Source organism: Serinus canaria, chromosome 7 (genome assembly GCF_022539315.1).
Source record: "Serinus canaria isolate serCan28SL12 chromosome 7, serCan2020, whole genome shotgun sequence".
Taxonomy (NCBI): Eukaryota; Metazoa; Chordata; class Aves; order Passeriformes; family Fringillidae; genus Serinus; species Serinus canaria.
Genome location: NC_066321.1, coordinates 29707608 through 29723133, shown reverse-complemented (window position 1 = coordinate 29723133; position 15526 = coordinate 29707608). Strand labels below are relative to the sequence as shown.

At 43.9% G+C, this 15526-nt stretch overlaps 1 protein-coding gene across 1 annotated transcript in view; it reads left to right on the top strand.

Moving 5' to 3' along the window:
• GLS (glutaminase) overlaps positions 1-14879 on the top strand; it is a 59428-nt gene extending 44549 nt beyond the window's left edge. The window contains exons 15-18 of the mRNA XM_030241568.2: positions 9932-9993; positions 10965-11041; positions 11189-11252; positions 11611-14879. Coding sequence (XP_030097428.1) covers positions 9932-9993; positions 10965-11041; positions 11189-11252; positions 11611-11767 — 360 coding nt within the window. The 3' untranslated portion in view covers positions 11768-14879. The remainder of the gene's footprint in view (positions 1-9931; positions 9994-10964; positions 11042-11188; positions 11253-11610) is intronic.
• The last annotated feature ends 647 nt before the right edge of the window (positions 14880-15526 follow it).

Sequence of the window (15526 nt, the reverse complement as noted above, 5' to 3'; positions counted from 1 at the left end):
TTACTAATACTTCAGAATTAATCAATAGTCAGAGCTGTAAATAACAAGGCATTACACATTCCCAGTGTGTGTTGCCATGAAACAAGGTTTCTGCTTCCATGGCTTGTCATCATTGAGGGCTGTTCAGTATTTCAGGCCCTTGAGTGAAACCAAACATAGCATGAAGCAGCCTATACCTATGGAAGCACAAACTGTATTGGAAAGATAGATGATCTGAAATTTCATTTTCAGGATTCTAAATCTCATTTAAAAATTAGAATAAATAAATGTAATCATCTCTGAGCACTGGCTGAATTAATTGTAGAACTGAGCTCAGTCCTATCTGTGACTCTTTATTCTGGATGAGTCAAAGAATAGTTTTGGACAGTTGAAAGAACTTGCACCTCCTGCCTGATAGTGTTTAGGGTGAACTGACAGGTAGAGAGATGTTGTTTTGAGGAATACAGGTGTTACAAACTCCTTCCAGAAATTTGTGTCCACTTGATGGCCATCTCATGAGCACGGGGCTGGTGCTGGAAGAGATTCTGTCCTTCGTGGCTCCAGATGTGATTGGAGGAAAAGCACCTTCTGCTCACTGTTACTGTTCCCTGTCTTCTTAAGCTTTTAAAATTTTATGCAAACTAGTACACTAACAGAGAAGGAAAAAAGAGGACAAACTTTTATGGTATTGTGCTTATTTTCAGTAAATACAATTTTTAGATGCTTTTGAATACCTCCATTAATTTAAAGTATTTTGACAAAAAAAAAAAAAAAGGGCTTCAGGCAGAGATGGATGAAGAAATGCAGTTTACTGTAACATGTGGTTTCAACAGTCTAATTATTTGCAATTTTGGGTGGCATAATCCAGTACTTATCTTGAAAAGGCTTGAATCAGAGGGAAGTATGAATGATGGGAATCCATTTGATGCCAGTAGATGGAAGAGGGGAACAAACCACCTCTGCTCAGCCTTCCCTCCAGGAAAGCTGCCCTTCTCCTTTAGTGGCCTTAGCCTGTCTGTTTGCTAGTAAAGCAGACTGACAGCTGCTCTTAGGTTGAAGAAAGGTCCTGGTGTTAAGACAAACCTTGGGTGTGTATATTTGGTTTCATTACTTCTTACATTCAGCTGCATGCACAGCTTCTGTGACAAGTTCCAAGACTGAGCTACTGGTGCAGGCTTGTTTCAATGTTCATGAACTGAACCTAGTCAAAACTCCTTGCTATGGTTTTGGGTTTTAAACAGCCACTTTTAGGACCATTGAAATTTTTTATTGTCAGTGTTCTACCAGCTAGTTTTTATTGTCAGTTCTACCAGCTAGGATTTGAAACAAAGAAGATATTTAAATACCTACTGGGATTTGGCCCAGCTTTAAATAAAAGTAATAATAAAGAATAAAACTAACCAGCGTGCTGGCTTGCCTGAGGGTTTTGCAGCGCTAGCAGCACAGTTGGTTGAGAGCTGCTTTGTGTTTGGATCCATGAAAACACAGCCTCTTGTGTGCCTGCAGTCTAGCCATCACTCATGGGAGAAGCACTTTCAGGATTTCAGTACATGCGCGGGTTGTGTTTGAGCAGGGCTGCTGGAAACTGCAGTGAGGAATAAATAAGAGTTTTGGTGGTCTGTTAGTTCAATATCAGCAGCACAAACTGTGTGGATAACTGCTGTGCAAAAGGCACCTCGAGTTAATTCCACCAGGGAGACTCCAGAAATAAACTCTGTGGTAGCAGCTTTGAAAGTCACTTGTGGCAGCTTTGAGTCCAAAAATAAACACTGCACCCAGGGCTGGTAAAACTGAAAGAGCTGGGTGTCGTCCTCTGGCCCCAGCTGTGAACAGGGAGGACCTTGCACCACCTAGAGGAAAAGAAAGGATAGTCAAAGGGTTAGGAAAGGAACTGGGGAAAAAACTGACAAAATCTTGTTTCCTGTGTCAGTTTTAGAACATGGCAGAGCAGATGCTGAAGTTATTTTTGCACTTTCGCCGATTACATGAAGAAACAAGGATCAGTAGTGCAGAAAATAGCCTAAAGAGGTGGTGGAAGTTGTCAAGAAAAAAAATGCACGTTTTATGGAATTAACCTCGTCTGTATTTTCAAATGTATCGATATTTTAATGTGTGAAGGGGTATGCATTAATTTATTCACACACCTTCTGATTATTTATAGTGCAGTGGGAAGAAAGACTCTCCCAAGGAATTCTATGTTTATAACTTCTTAAAACCCTTGTGTGTGTTTGAAGTCAGGGCAGGAGGCTCTGTCAGAGGCAGTCGGTGTTGGGGTGCTGTAGAGCTCTGTGGGATCTTTTGATCACTTACTGAAAGCCTCACTTTTGTGTGCTTCAGGAAGTTATTTAGAGAATTTACTGCCTGTTCTTGTGGAACTGAGTTATCTGTAGAATAAGGTAATGTTGAGGCTTAATCCAGAGGCTGCTTTGAGTGCCTTCAAGGACTGTCCATCCCTAAAAATACTCATGGACACAGCCTCACTAGCAAGCTCTGAGACCACTTCAGAGCCAGTCCTCCCCTGGGTGGGCACCTCAACTAGTCTGGGATTTATTTAGGGAATAAAACATGGCACTTAGGTCTAGGAGTTGTGTCCTGGCAGGCAGCTGGCACTGGGGTGGGGCAGACAGGGCAGGTGAAATGGAGATGATGCCTGGCTGGGCTCAGTCTTAGTTTTGATCTTGGTAAAATATGTGCTTTACCTACCCTTAAGTAATAAGTTCCACTTCATTTCACGAGAAGCAAAGCAGAAGCTCAATTTTAAAACCAGGCTTTTGACTGAGATTTCTTCCCCTATGAAATACAACTTCCCTTCATGTTGAACATGGTATTTTAAAGGAAGACTGTGGCTATCTCTTTTGGACCTGGATTTTTTTCCAGGTTATTGAAAATTAAATGTAAATGCAAAACTGTCTTATTTGTAAAATAAGTGATCCTGTCTAATGTCTGAACATATAGATACCTGTGTTCTGCTCTCAGATCCATCCCTGGTTTATTTTTGTCCTTTTAGGGATGACTTGCATTCTAGTTTCAGAGTGGAAACACCAAAATTCATTTTGTGCAGGTTTGAGGGGGTTTTTGTTCTGTTTGTTTTTACTTTATTCTGAAACCCTCCATGCCAGGAAAAAGCCATCTAAAGGCTGTGCTCCAGCATAGGTGAGTTACAAATTGAGTGTGTAAAAACTGGCTTGCTTCGTGCTCTAGGTTTACTTTCTGTGATATCTGTGGCTCAGCACTGCTGTTTCAGAGTTTATATTGGCATCTTGGGTTTCAGGGATTGTTTCCCATTGATAAAATAAGCATCCAAAAATCCACAGTTCTTCTGAAGAGCAGGAGGAGGGATTGCTTTTTGCTGCCTACCCTGGTGACCCTCATCAGGGGGATCAGCTTTAGGAAAAGCAGCTGAGCAGTGCTACTGTGAAAGTGAATTCCTGCTGACTTTGGAGCTTTTATTACTTCAGTCACTGGTGACTCACGTGAGTTCCTTGCTCCTGCCTCCTTGTCAGTGCCTGGCTGTTTGCAGAGGATGGGGATAGGCAGAGTCCCTCTGTGGAACATTAATCCCCCTTCACTGGACGGGTGCTCACCTTGGGCAGCTTTACAATCTATTTTCTGCCTGCCGAGCTAATGCCGCTCTGAGCCGGATTAGCCGTGTGCTGGGAACAATGGATGGAGAGCTGGGCTCCTGGCCCCCATGTCCCCTGCCAGGCAGGGTGGGTGGCTCCAGTGTGGGACAGCACGGAGCCCCCTGGCTGGAGGGAGCAGTGTGCAGTTTGGAAATGCCACCAGATGGGTTTCTGTGCCGAGCTGTGCTGTGTCACCCTCGCCGCGGGTGCCCCAGGGAGGCAGCCAGGCTGTCACAGGTGCAGATCAGCTGTGCTCAGCACTGGGGGGGTTGGTGGCACTGAGAAGTGTGCCTCAGGGACACTTCCAGACAGAGCTGGGCCGATTGGATACTAGGAAAAAAAATTTTCACTGGAAAAACAATAAAGCACTGGAATGCTCTTCCCAGGGAGGTGGCAGAATCACCATCTCTGGATGTGTTTAAAAGAAGGCTGGACATGGCACTGGGTGCTATGGTCTGGTTGAGGTGTTAGGGCATAGGTTGGACTACACGATCTTGGAGGTCTCTTCCAACCTCATCATTCTGTGATTCCCTGGTGAAGAGCTGCAGGAGTGCATTCTGATTGCTGTGCAGCTCTCCTAGGGCTGGGAGCCTTGGCAGGAGCCTGGGGGGCACAACCCAGAGCCCTGCTTACCTGGGACCCATTCTGAGGTCCCAGTGCACCAGGCCCTGGGTTTGGTGTGACAGTCATGTGTCATTAGGCACTGAAATTTAAATCCCAGTTTATCTCTGCATCTCTGTGCCATGCAGAGGAGTGTTTATGACTCTGTTCTTCAAGCCAGTTGGCCAGAGGGGCAGGGTTCCCTGAGAGGAAGCGTTGTGTCCCATTTTAAGCACAAAAAATGGGATGTGAGAGAAGAGCGTGGTGCACATGTTCTCTCAACTTGCTCTGCTCTCTCTTTTTAACTCCTCTTGCTGTATTTGAAAGTCTCCTGTCAGCACACTTGGTCTGGTGCACAGTAAAATTCAGATACAGCAAAGTTCCTGAGAAACAGTATCCATTCAAACTGGTTTTTCTCAATATTTTGAACATCTCTTTAGAAAGGCTAACCTGTAGTGTTATCCCTAAATATCATGGAAAGAGTGTTGGAAAGTGTAGGGGTGTTATTTATTTATCCTTGTTTGGCTTACCTTGAGCAGTGCTACTATAAAATATAGAGCTTGACTATATTGCTCAGCCACCTGGAGGAACATCAAGTTGGAAGTAATACTTTTTTTTCAGAATGTTAATTCTGTAACGTTTTCAAAGAAATTATAGAAGGAGGAGCGTTCTCAGGAAGCAGGACATGGTAGGAAATTAAAATCCAGATTCACTGACCTTTTTAGCTAAGAGCTTCTCATGGAATTAATCCAGCTTTGAGCTAAATTAATTTTTCCTGAAGGATTTGCTTTCTGTATGTGCACAGCTGTTTGGCTTTTCTCCCCTGACCCAAGAGCAGTGCAGCGATGGCAGAGCAGGACAGAGCCCTGTGGTGACAGGGACACGTGGCAAGGACACAGCACAGTGTGCTCAGCTGCTTGGGTTGGGTGTTCTGCATTAATAAGGAAGGCAGGGGGCAGAAGGTATCAGGCCACTCTCCCTTCACCACGAGACTGTGGCAGTTCCTTTCCCTCTCTGGGCCTCAGTTTCCCATCTTAGTGCCACTCACAATGCCAGGGTGCTGTCTCTGAAGTGTTTGCAGAGGTCTTTGGATGGCATTAGAGCCAGGCAGTGGTAGATACCCTTGTCTTCAGTTTAAAAAAATCCTCTAAACTGGTCTCTGTTAAGAGAGGAGTGATTCTGTCTCAGTCTTGTGTGGGCATTTGCTGTCAGCCATCATGAGATTATTTAAATAAGTCTGGATTTGGGTGTGCAGCTCAGGTAGGAAAGGCTGTTTTGTTACAAATACTCCACCAAGGCAATTCCCACATTCCAGCCAAGCCTTTCAGATCAGTTAGCTGTTGTTGAAATTTCACTTGCAATAAGTAACTACAGCATATTAATACTGAAATTAAACTTTTTTTTTTTTTTAATTTAGTTTTTCCAGTTGGTACACTGAGAAATTGAAACCCAACCCTGAAGCTCTCCTGTCGTGCCCAAGTCCTTTGTGCTTGCAGAGAAGGGGGGCACAGCCATGCTCCTGCTGTGTGCTGGGCCACGTGCTCCCTGCTGCACTTCCTCTGTCCCTGTGCATCTGCCCTTGTCAGCACTGCTGCTTGAGGGAGGCTTCTCTGAAACTTTCACCATAACCAGGCTCTGGAGCTGTTTAAAATACCTGCCATAGGAAAACTTTGGCCTAGGAGTCACTTTGACACTGAGTTTGTAGTTGGCTTTGAGTCTCACTCAGTTTGTCCATTTGGGTTTTGGAATGGTGTTTTTGCTCTTTCATTTTTTGCCTTTTTGTCCCCTGTGTTTATCTGCTGCAGCTCTGTGACCTCCTGCTGCTCTCAGCTCTGGCTGTTTCCTTGCTTTAGCTTGACCTCAGTGCAGTTCTTGAGCAGCAGCAGTCTCGATTTTTGTGTCTTGAGCTGCTCACATGCTGAGCCACAGACTCACAGAGCCATTAACTGGAGAGGTTCCTCTGGAGCCATTGGTCATTTGGCCACCTCTGCTGTGAAGCAGGGCTTGGATCCTTCAGAGCTTTGTCCAGCTGAGTCCAAGACCTCTAACACCTGACAGTGAAACTGTGTTCCTGATTTCCACCACTGAGTGACATTTCTGAGGAACATTTCCTGGCTGGTTTCACTGCCTGGATGATGAAGATCATACCCAGTGCTGAGGAAGGAGTGCTGCACAGAGAGGGTCTCACTGCAGCTGGTGAGCAGGGCTCTGTGGGGCTGGTGTGGTGAGAAGAGAGCTGCCAGGTCCCTCTGCTTCAGTGCATGCAGGTTTTCCCTCTTGTTTGACAAAGGTGCCCCAGTTTCTGCTCTGGGTTAGTCCTGCCAGGCAGCTCTGTGGCAGTGGGAGATCCCTCCAGCTCACAGAAAGCACAGGGACCCCATCCCTTCTCCTGCTAGTGCATTTCCACTGGTAGGAAAAGGTTGTGGAAAACAAACTTTGTGTTTTTAAACATTAGGGAAGCTTGTGTTCCCCAGTGCAGTTATCAAACCACCAACACTGAATGTTCATGAACCACTTGTTTAGAGACTCTGCCAGTGAGTTTCTCACCACTTAAATTTGTTGCCTTGTGCCCTACTTAGTTTGAATGGATAGAGCTCATCTGTCATGTTCACTGTTTTTTTCTCCCCAAAATCATATGTTTGCTGCTGCCACTTCAGAGTTTCTTTTGCCTTTTTTTTTTAATTTTTTTTTTTTTTTTGCAATGAACCTGTTATTTCAAACCAGTACTGTGAGTTTTGGGTAGAGAATTTGAACTTGGCTTTGTGGCAGCCTAAGTGAGATTCTGCACAGATACAAAGCTTATGGCAGCAAGTGCTGTTCACTTAGTAAAGTTTTTCTCACTGTAAATGACAGCCTCTTACATCAAGATTTAGTATACATGCTGCTTAGATTAATATTCTCTTGAAAGCTGAGGAAGACCCATTAGATGCTTGTGGAGATGGTATATTCTTACTTTGAGTTCAAAATATATTTTGTATTTGCAGATCCCTAAATTTTATTGAATACACTTTTTAGGTGAACTCAATAAAACTTCTGGTTTTTTGGCTGCCTTCTGAGCCATTTCATTTAATCCCTTATGAAGTTTGTTAATTTTTTGGCCTGGTCTATGCTGCTGTTACAGTAGGGTGCAGTTATGGGGTCAAGGTGTGTTTTGTTGGTAGCAAATCCAGTCCAATTCCCCCATAAAAATCATTGAAGTCTCTCTAGGATCAGGAGGAAGTTGTCCCAAAAGGATTTTTTCAGCTATGATGGCCACACTTGGCTTATTTTAGTTTGAGTTCACCTTTGACCAGCTTTGGATAATTACTCTGCTAATAATTGTCCCACTGAATTTGTTGTGTTTCTCCTGCTTTTGTATCCCATTACTTTTAATACTGGACACAGAACAAATTTCCTTCTGAGGTAAACAAGCAGAGACCTTTTTGTCTGGACTTGTATTTGTTTTTGTTTTGATCTATCAAGAAGTTCAGTTTTAAAGTGAAGTAACCTTTGATTTTACTTTATCTTGAGGAAGGAGCAGCTTTGACCTCTCCCAGATTGCTGAGAGATGTAATCGAGGGTGATTGTGTTACAAAGCCTCAGGAATCTCAAAATTACATTTTGTCACGTCTTTATAGAAAACAAAAGTCACTTTTTAGCAAAACATTCAGCTGAATCCAGGATTCTGGGTTCTGACTATGCTTGGAAAGTTGTTTCTTGAAGAAAGGAATGTGCGCTATTTTCATTTTATTACTTTAATATATATTTGCATTTCCCAGAAACACCAAGCAGCCCAGCCAAAATGGTCAGTTCCCTCTGGGATGGTTTTTGTGCAGGACAGTGTGAGCTTTGCTCATCCCAGACCCTGAGAAGGGAGAGCATTCATCACCTGTGGGAGCTGAACCGTGGGAGTGCCCCAGCCCGGGCTGCCTGCGGGGCCCTGGCTCACCTCCATGAGATGCAGAGATTGTCAGGCTCAGTTCCCCTTTCTCACCTGCACTCAGCTGCTGCCTCTGTGGGAGCTCTGGCAGTTTGGGGTGGCTTTGGTGCTCCCTATGGAAAGCCCTGGGAGTGTGGCTGGGTGGCTGCTGCCAGTCCGTGTGTCCGTGACCCTGCGTGGGCAGAGCCCAGCCCTGGGTGCTGCCAGCAGCTCCTTCCCGAGGTCCTGCTGCTGAGCCAGGCTGGCTGCAGAGGGGCTGAGCCCTGGCATGGCAGCTGCTGTGGGGTCAGAGGGCTCAGCTGGGGTCTGCCTTCCAAGCAGGACCTGCCTGGGAGTCTTGGTCACCGGTTTGGTTGGGGCAGAAACTCTGAACAAGGAGATCTCTGTGGGAGGAGTGGAATCACTCAGTGCCAGTCCTCTGTAAGGCTGGAGAGGAGGGTGTGGGGTGAGATGGCAGGTTTGCCACCTTTGAAGGTGTTGTGGGGTCAGAGCTGAGGAGCCTGAGCAGGGCACAGCCTTAGGAGCCAGTCAGGTTTAGGACAGCCCAGCCCTGGGAGGGGAGGGAGTCCTGCAGCTCTGCATCTGCCAGCCCCATGGTGCAAACTGCACAGGAGCTGCACTGAGGGTGGCTCTGTGTCCCCTCTGGATTTCCATCCTGGCCTTTGTGCCTCCTTCCCCTCTGCTCTCTCCTTGTGTCAGTGCATATTTACAAAACAACAAGCAGCTCCACGGCTTTGGTTTAGGGGAGGCACAGACCTTGGCTCCTCTGTGGCCCTGTGAAAACACACCAGTCATCTTGCAGAAATCCATGGGCGACTGGCTTGTGGGTGGGGATTTCTCATTTTGTTTGTTTCTCCTCCTTGCTGTAGAAGGTCAGTGCAGCATCAGCTCCCTCTTTTCTCTCTGTTACTTGGCTGGTGGCAGCGACTCAAAAAGCAAAGCAGCATTTAGGAAATGTACTGGAAATGACTGAGGTGGTGCCTAGAAGTGGCTATGTCAGTTTAGGAAAGAAGCTGATGTGGATACTTAAAACCATCTAGGGTGTCATTTTTGGCTCTTGTTAAAACCTGCAGAGTTTTTATAGCCAGGATGTATTAAAAATATGCATGGGACAAGGTTGGTGCACCCTGACAGTGCCATTTCTAACTAGAGTAATTAATACAGCTGAGAAAAAGCACTACTTACCTGAGACTTTACCTGGGTCATGCTTTAAGCCCATATTTATCTGAAAAGATCCAACTTTATCTGCCTGGAAACCTTACTTGTTACGTAACAGAACTGCTTAAAGTGATTTATTTGAGCAAAAGTGTGTATGTTGGATGTGTGCAAGGATAATCTGTGATACATAGAAAAAAGGGTAACATTTAAATAAGTTTGTCTGCTGGCATAGATTTCTCCTGGCATTGGGAATCTTTGCAGTTAATAACAAAAATAATCCTACTTTCCCAGAGTGAATTTGCCTTTTGAGGAGTTCATGGTTTTATAAACTGTGCAGAGTGATGCTGTCTGTGCAGTTCAATACTTGGTGTCATTGGGCAACTGAAGAGAGAAACAGTTTGCCCATAGAGCAAGGCTCATATTTTTTAGCACAACAGAGCAGAAATTAATTGGTTTTAGTTCTTTTACTGTGTTTAAGGACTTCAGCCTTGGAAAGACAGAGCTTGCAGTACTGGTAGCAAAGTAAGCTGTATGCAGAACGTGGTCAGGTGAGGGGATACAATTCACAAGTTCATCAGCACTGCACCACCTGGCCCCACTGGGTTTTCTTTCTGAGGGAAGAAGTAAACTGGAACTTAATCTCTCTTTGTAGGTGAAGTCTGTGATAAATCTGCTGTTTGCTGCCTACACAGGAGACGTGTCTGCACTCCGGAGGTAAAAATCAGTGGGGGTTTGGGAACAGGAATTATTTGGGAACAGGAATTTGAGAACAGGAATTTGGGAATAGGAATGCTGCTTGTTTGGTTCCTGCTGGTGTTGTTTGTTTAGGAAAATGCACATGCACTCTGGGTTGGGGACATTGAGCTGCATGAGCTAGAGATTGAATATGTTCACCCAAAACCCAACCAAAAGGCCCAAATCTATCAAAAAGGTACCTCACACTATCCTGAGCCCCACTGTGTTCCATTTCTTTGGATCACAGTAAAACAATTTCTTTAACCATTTTTTTATAGCAATGGCAGAAAATCCTGTCTATACTCTCACCTGCTTTAATAATCAATTCTGAAAGTGCCACAAAAATTTAGGTGGAAAATGTACATTGTTATTGGACAGGTTAGGACATCTAGCTTTGCTTTTGAAATGTGGAGGAGAACCTGGCAAAATTTAAGGTAATAATGATAGTGGACTAAATAAGCATTAATTTGGCTAGAATGTATCTCAACATAATTAGTGGGTGGAAAAATATATGGTGTATAGTTTAACTCTGCTGTCCCAGGGAGTCATAGTGTGTAGCAAGAACCCTCCCAATCCTTTAATGCTGCTCAGGATTTTCAGACTTGGGAGACTCCCTGGGATTTTCTCACCTGGTATACATTTACTTTGCCTTATGTGGCTTAGCTTGTCCATGGACGATTTTAAATCAGGCATGTTGACTGTTATGTTTTCTGCAAAGATGTTTTATTTTGATTTATGACAACTAAAGAACAGAAGGGAATTGAAGGCACTAAGCTGGTTTTCAAAGCCAAAGCCCCTTTCATTATCAGCAGAGATATGCTGTGCTCGTGGTGCTGCTTGCATCCTCTTGTGGCAGGCCAGTGTCCTGCCATGCCAGTTCTGTGATGTGCTTTAAGTTACCCAAACCTTGTCTCTGCAATCTCTTTATTGTATTTTATTTTGTGTTTAAGGTTTGCTCTGTCAGGAATGGATATGGAGCAGAGAGACTACGACTCACGGACAGCCCTGCATGTGGCAGCTGCAGAAGGTACTGTCTCCTCACACAGCATTTGCTGTCTGTCTGTCTGTCTGTGTGCTTTAGCACATCCTTGCTGTCTCTGTGCATACCTGCTTTTGTCTGTGCATTAATGGATATACAGAAGGACACACAGTCACAAAGCTGCTTTTCCTGTAGGACACGTGGATGTTGTTAAGTTTCTGCTGGAAGCGTGCAAAGTGAATCCTTTCCCCAAAGACAGGTGAGAGGTTTTATTGCTGCTCTGGAGGGAAGATGCTCCACTAACACTTCCCTGATCCCTGTGAGGAGAGGTGCCTGTCAAATAAGAGTGGAATGTGTTGAGCCAGGCCACTGAAGTGGGGGAATGGGATCCTGCTGGTTCTCTGTAGGTTCTGCAGACTGAGCAGGAATGAGAAATGAACCACTAAACCCATTATTTCAAAGGTTTTGCTCAGCTTAATGAAGTTCCCCAGTTGCTGAACTGAATGGGGTCTGTGTGCTGAGCCATTAGTGCAGAATGTAAAGAACTGGGTTTGTGGTGCTTTTTGGCTCTGTGCTTAAACGTGCCCATCTCAAAAATTCTGCGCTGCTTTTTGTAGGTGGAACAACACTCCTATGGATGAAGCTTTACATTTTGGACACCATGATGTTTTTAAAATTCTTCAAGAGTATCAGACCCAGTACACGCCATCAGAGGATAACAACGATGGGAAAGAGAACCGAACGGTTCATAAAAATCTGGATGGCTTGCTATAATCATCTTCAGCTAGATCCTAAGAATCCAATCACTTACCTAGTTAATTGTGGTATGCATAAGTAATGAAGAGCGTGTGTGTTTCTATCTGATAGTGGTATATATTTTACAGAAGTCTCTGTTACTTCAGTGTTACGTTACAGGAGTTTCTATACGCACAGGACAAATCCAATCTCTTCAAAAGAAACAAAACCAACTAAGAATCTCCCTCCATAATGTGAGCAATATTACCTCATGCTGCATATAATTGATGTATAAAAATATTTAGCTGTTGTTGGCTTTACTGTGCACTACTTAATTTATTTTTGTGTTCTGTGTGAACTCTAGTCTGTGGTCAGGAACTTTTCTGCTGAACTTTTGTTTCTTTAGGCCTCTGTTCCCAGTATGGCCAGGATGAGCCAGAGTTCTGTCAGGTATGAGCGTCAGTGAAGTTTTTTGAAAGCTGAGGATGCTGATGTAGATTTAGGCTGGGTGTGTTAAGTAAGGATCTGCACTTATCTTTGGGAAAAAATAGAAAAAAGAATTCCACACAACCTTGTTTACATAATATAACTATCACAGAGTATATAGGTGACACTTGTCAATGGTCTAGGCTTGTTCTTAGAGGTAGTCTTGTCTGGGAATGTGTTTCAAGGTTTGTTTGACCAAATGGTGTAGGGGAGTGTGACGTGTAGCTCCGGTGTGTAGTGAGATTTTTGTCTTGGGAGCGTTTCTCTCAGTTCCCTTTGTCTTGCCTCCCTCCTCTCTCTCCATGTTCAGCTGCTAAAGTACTCCCTGTGGCCGGGGAACGCGGGTGCTTCCACTCCGTGCAGGTGTTCCTTGCAGGTGTATTTGCACTACCCCTGGGGGGCTGACAGGGGCTGCTCCTTCCTGGTGGCTGCTCCAGGAGCCAGCCAGGGCAATGGAAGTGCTTGAAAGGCAAAGAACCAAACCAAATGCAACCTGAGCTCATTTAGGCTTGTGGCAAGGAGCACGCTGGAGTGAAACAGCTTTAAGGAGCATAGAGCCAATCCGAACAGGAGCAGAGCAGGAGATAAGCCAGGGTTTGGGGTATGTTCTCTTCTTGCACTGCCATCAACCAGGGAGCAGGGATTGCATCACTGGGATTCCCCTGGTGCAGGACAGGAGTTCAGCACCAGGAACACAAGCGAGTAAATGCCTTTTGTGGTGCATGGTGGCATTCATTGTCTTGCCTCTGAAGCCAGCATGGCACGTGCCCTGTCATGGAAAATGTAGGTGCAGGTATTTGTAGTTCACAGAAGCCCAATATTGCCACAGCTCCCTGTCCCATGTACAATTGCTTCTGCCAGTAGTGTGGCACAAAACCACAGAAGTGGGCAGCCACTTCAGATGCTCACAACACACTACAGTTGTTGGACTTAGGCAAGGATTTTAGCACAAGAGTTTTAGGCAGGAATCATTTAGCACATGGAAAAGGAGATTGTGCTTGAGAATTGTGTATATGGTGGTTTTTATCCTAGCACGTAGTGTACAAGTCATTAGTAGATCTCAGAGGTCAAATTTTCTGTGTTTTGGCACCAAAATCTCCTGGAATCATGCCCAAATTCTTCCTAGAATGCCCAAGCACTTTATAAAGATGATCTGAACCACATTGCTCTCCTTTAGCAATGAGTACACTGAGGCTTGGAGAGAAGAAACTTCTCCAGAGCCACCCAGCAGGTCAGAATAGTTGAGAATAAAACCTTTCAAGTTCCTGTACAGTCTCTTGTCAAAATGCCATACTGCCTCCCTGCAGGGAGGACAAGCCACGTGGAAAAGTGCTTGGTACTCATCACAAGCAGTGACTGTCTTCATCATGAAAGAGTCTGAAAGTCTAAAGCCCTCAAATAGCATCTCAAAGCTGGCTGGCATGGTTATCAAACACTTTTTCTTAAGAATCCTCCTGTTCTTAAGCAGGTTAGGTTTGGGTTTTGTTTGGGTTTTTTTTTTCTTTGGGTTTTTTTTTTGTTTTGTTTTTTGGTTTTGGTTTTTTTTTTTTTTTTTTTTTTTATTCTGAAGATCAGCTATTTTTCTGAAGGCTTTTAACCCATTTTCTTCACATGCTGTGTCATGGCCACCCCTGCTATAAACAAGAACTAAATGAAATGGCCTCTGGCTCTTGGCTGAGCCACATCACACTGGGTAGCACAAGGCAACAAAATTATGAGCTTCAGTGTAAAGGAATATTTTCAGATGGATCCTAGCTTTAAATTATGGATTTCAGTGCTAATCTTCCCAATTTTGCTCCTATTACAACACATTCTGTTGCTTCTCAGAAAAATACCTGATGTAGCTTTATTTAACTGACATTGCATTGTTCAAACTGGCATTTTTAAACATAGGTATGGTATATAGTACACGTGATATAAACAAACCAAAACCAAAAGGATTGTAACTGAGCTGACATTGAAGATCATGGCTATCCCTAAACTTAATGCTTTCATACTGAGTGCTTTTAGCCAGTCCTAGCTTCAGTGCATTTTTGCTGGTTAGTTTTAGTATTTTCTCATTGTGAGAAGATGGATTATTTTGTAATGTCCAATTCAGCGATGCAGCTACTTAGACATGGCGTTATTTATAAATATAAATAGAAATATATGCAGTACATTGGTTTGGCTGTTTATCATTCATGACACTGACATGTAGATTTTACAGTAATTAGCTTTTGGTTATCTTATCCAACGCTGACTTCCTTATGCTCCAAAGAAGATTCCCCCCACTCCTTTGTTTTTATGTCATGTATGTTTCTTCTGTATCACAACCTAAAATCGTTCAGCTAACTTAATGCTTTGTACTCAGAGATATTGTGGTAGTCTTAGCATTAATTAGCCTTTGTGAACAAACTGTATTGTACCAGATTTTTTTTGCTTCAGAGCTGGACTATCCGTGACTATACTTACTGGCAGTGTACTGGTCATTGTAACTGACTGGGCTGATCTGGACTTTTAGATTCTGTATGTGGGGACTAGACAGTGATGAATGTATTTCTAGCAGTTTCCCATGAATGAATCTAAACTTGAGCTGTACTGGTTCTGAAAATGAAAGTTATTTATTTTAAGAAATAAAATCCAGATAGTGTTGCTTTTTACAGCATAATAAATGGAAATACCAAGATGATGGTGGTGCTGCTGAGTTTTATTGGTTGTCTGTGGGGCTGCCATTGAAATGAGTCTTCAGCTGTGGGAAGGCTGTCCTGGAATACCTGCTCTGGTCATTTCCATGGTGCAAAGCATACAGGAAATCAGAATGAGTTTGTTTTTTGTGTGTGTGTTTATTTTGAAACCTATACTGCCAGAGCTGTGTCCTTTCACTGGTGCTTGCATTTTGTTAATGCTGGAATTGTGGCCAGGTGCTCTGAACAGGTCCAGCTTTCTCTTGACTTACACTGCTATCCTCTGTCACACCAACAGTTTATTATTCTTCTGGCTCTACAGTTCATATAAAAGCCTGACAAGTGTGAGATGAGGGATTTTGTCACTTACTAGCCCCAGAGAAAAGCAGCAGTGGTACAGCCTGGTAACCCACAAGATGAGCCATAGATCAGTTATCCTACTGAGGACTCAAATTAGAAATTGAAATTCAGTTCATTAAAGGTTGTGTGGGGATGCAAACAAATGAAGTGATACAAGCAGTAATAAAAAAAGGTAACAGCCACCTTCTAAGAACTCCAGTGCAGACAGACCTGCAACAATGCGGAGAATTAAAAGCATCAACACAGCCTCAGGCTTCAGAGCTGAAACTCTTTAGTTGTACAAACAAGA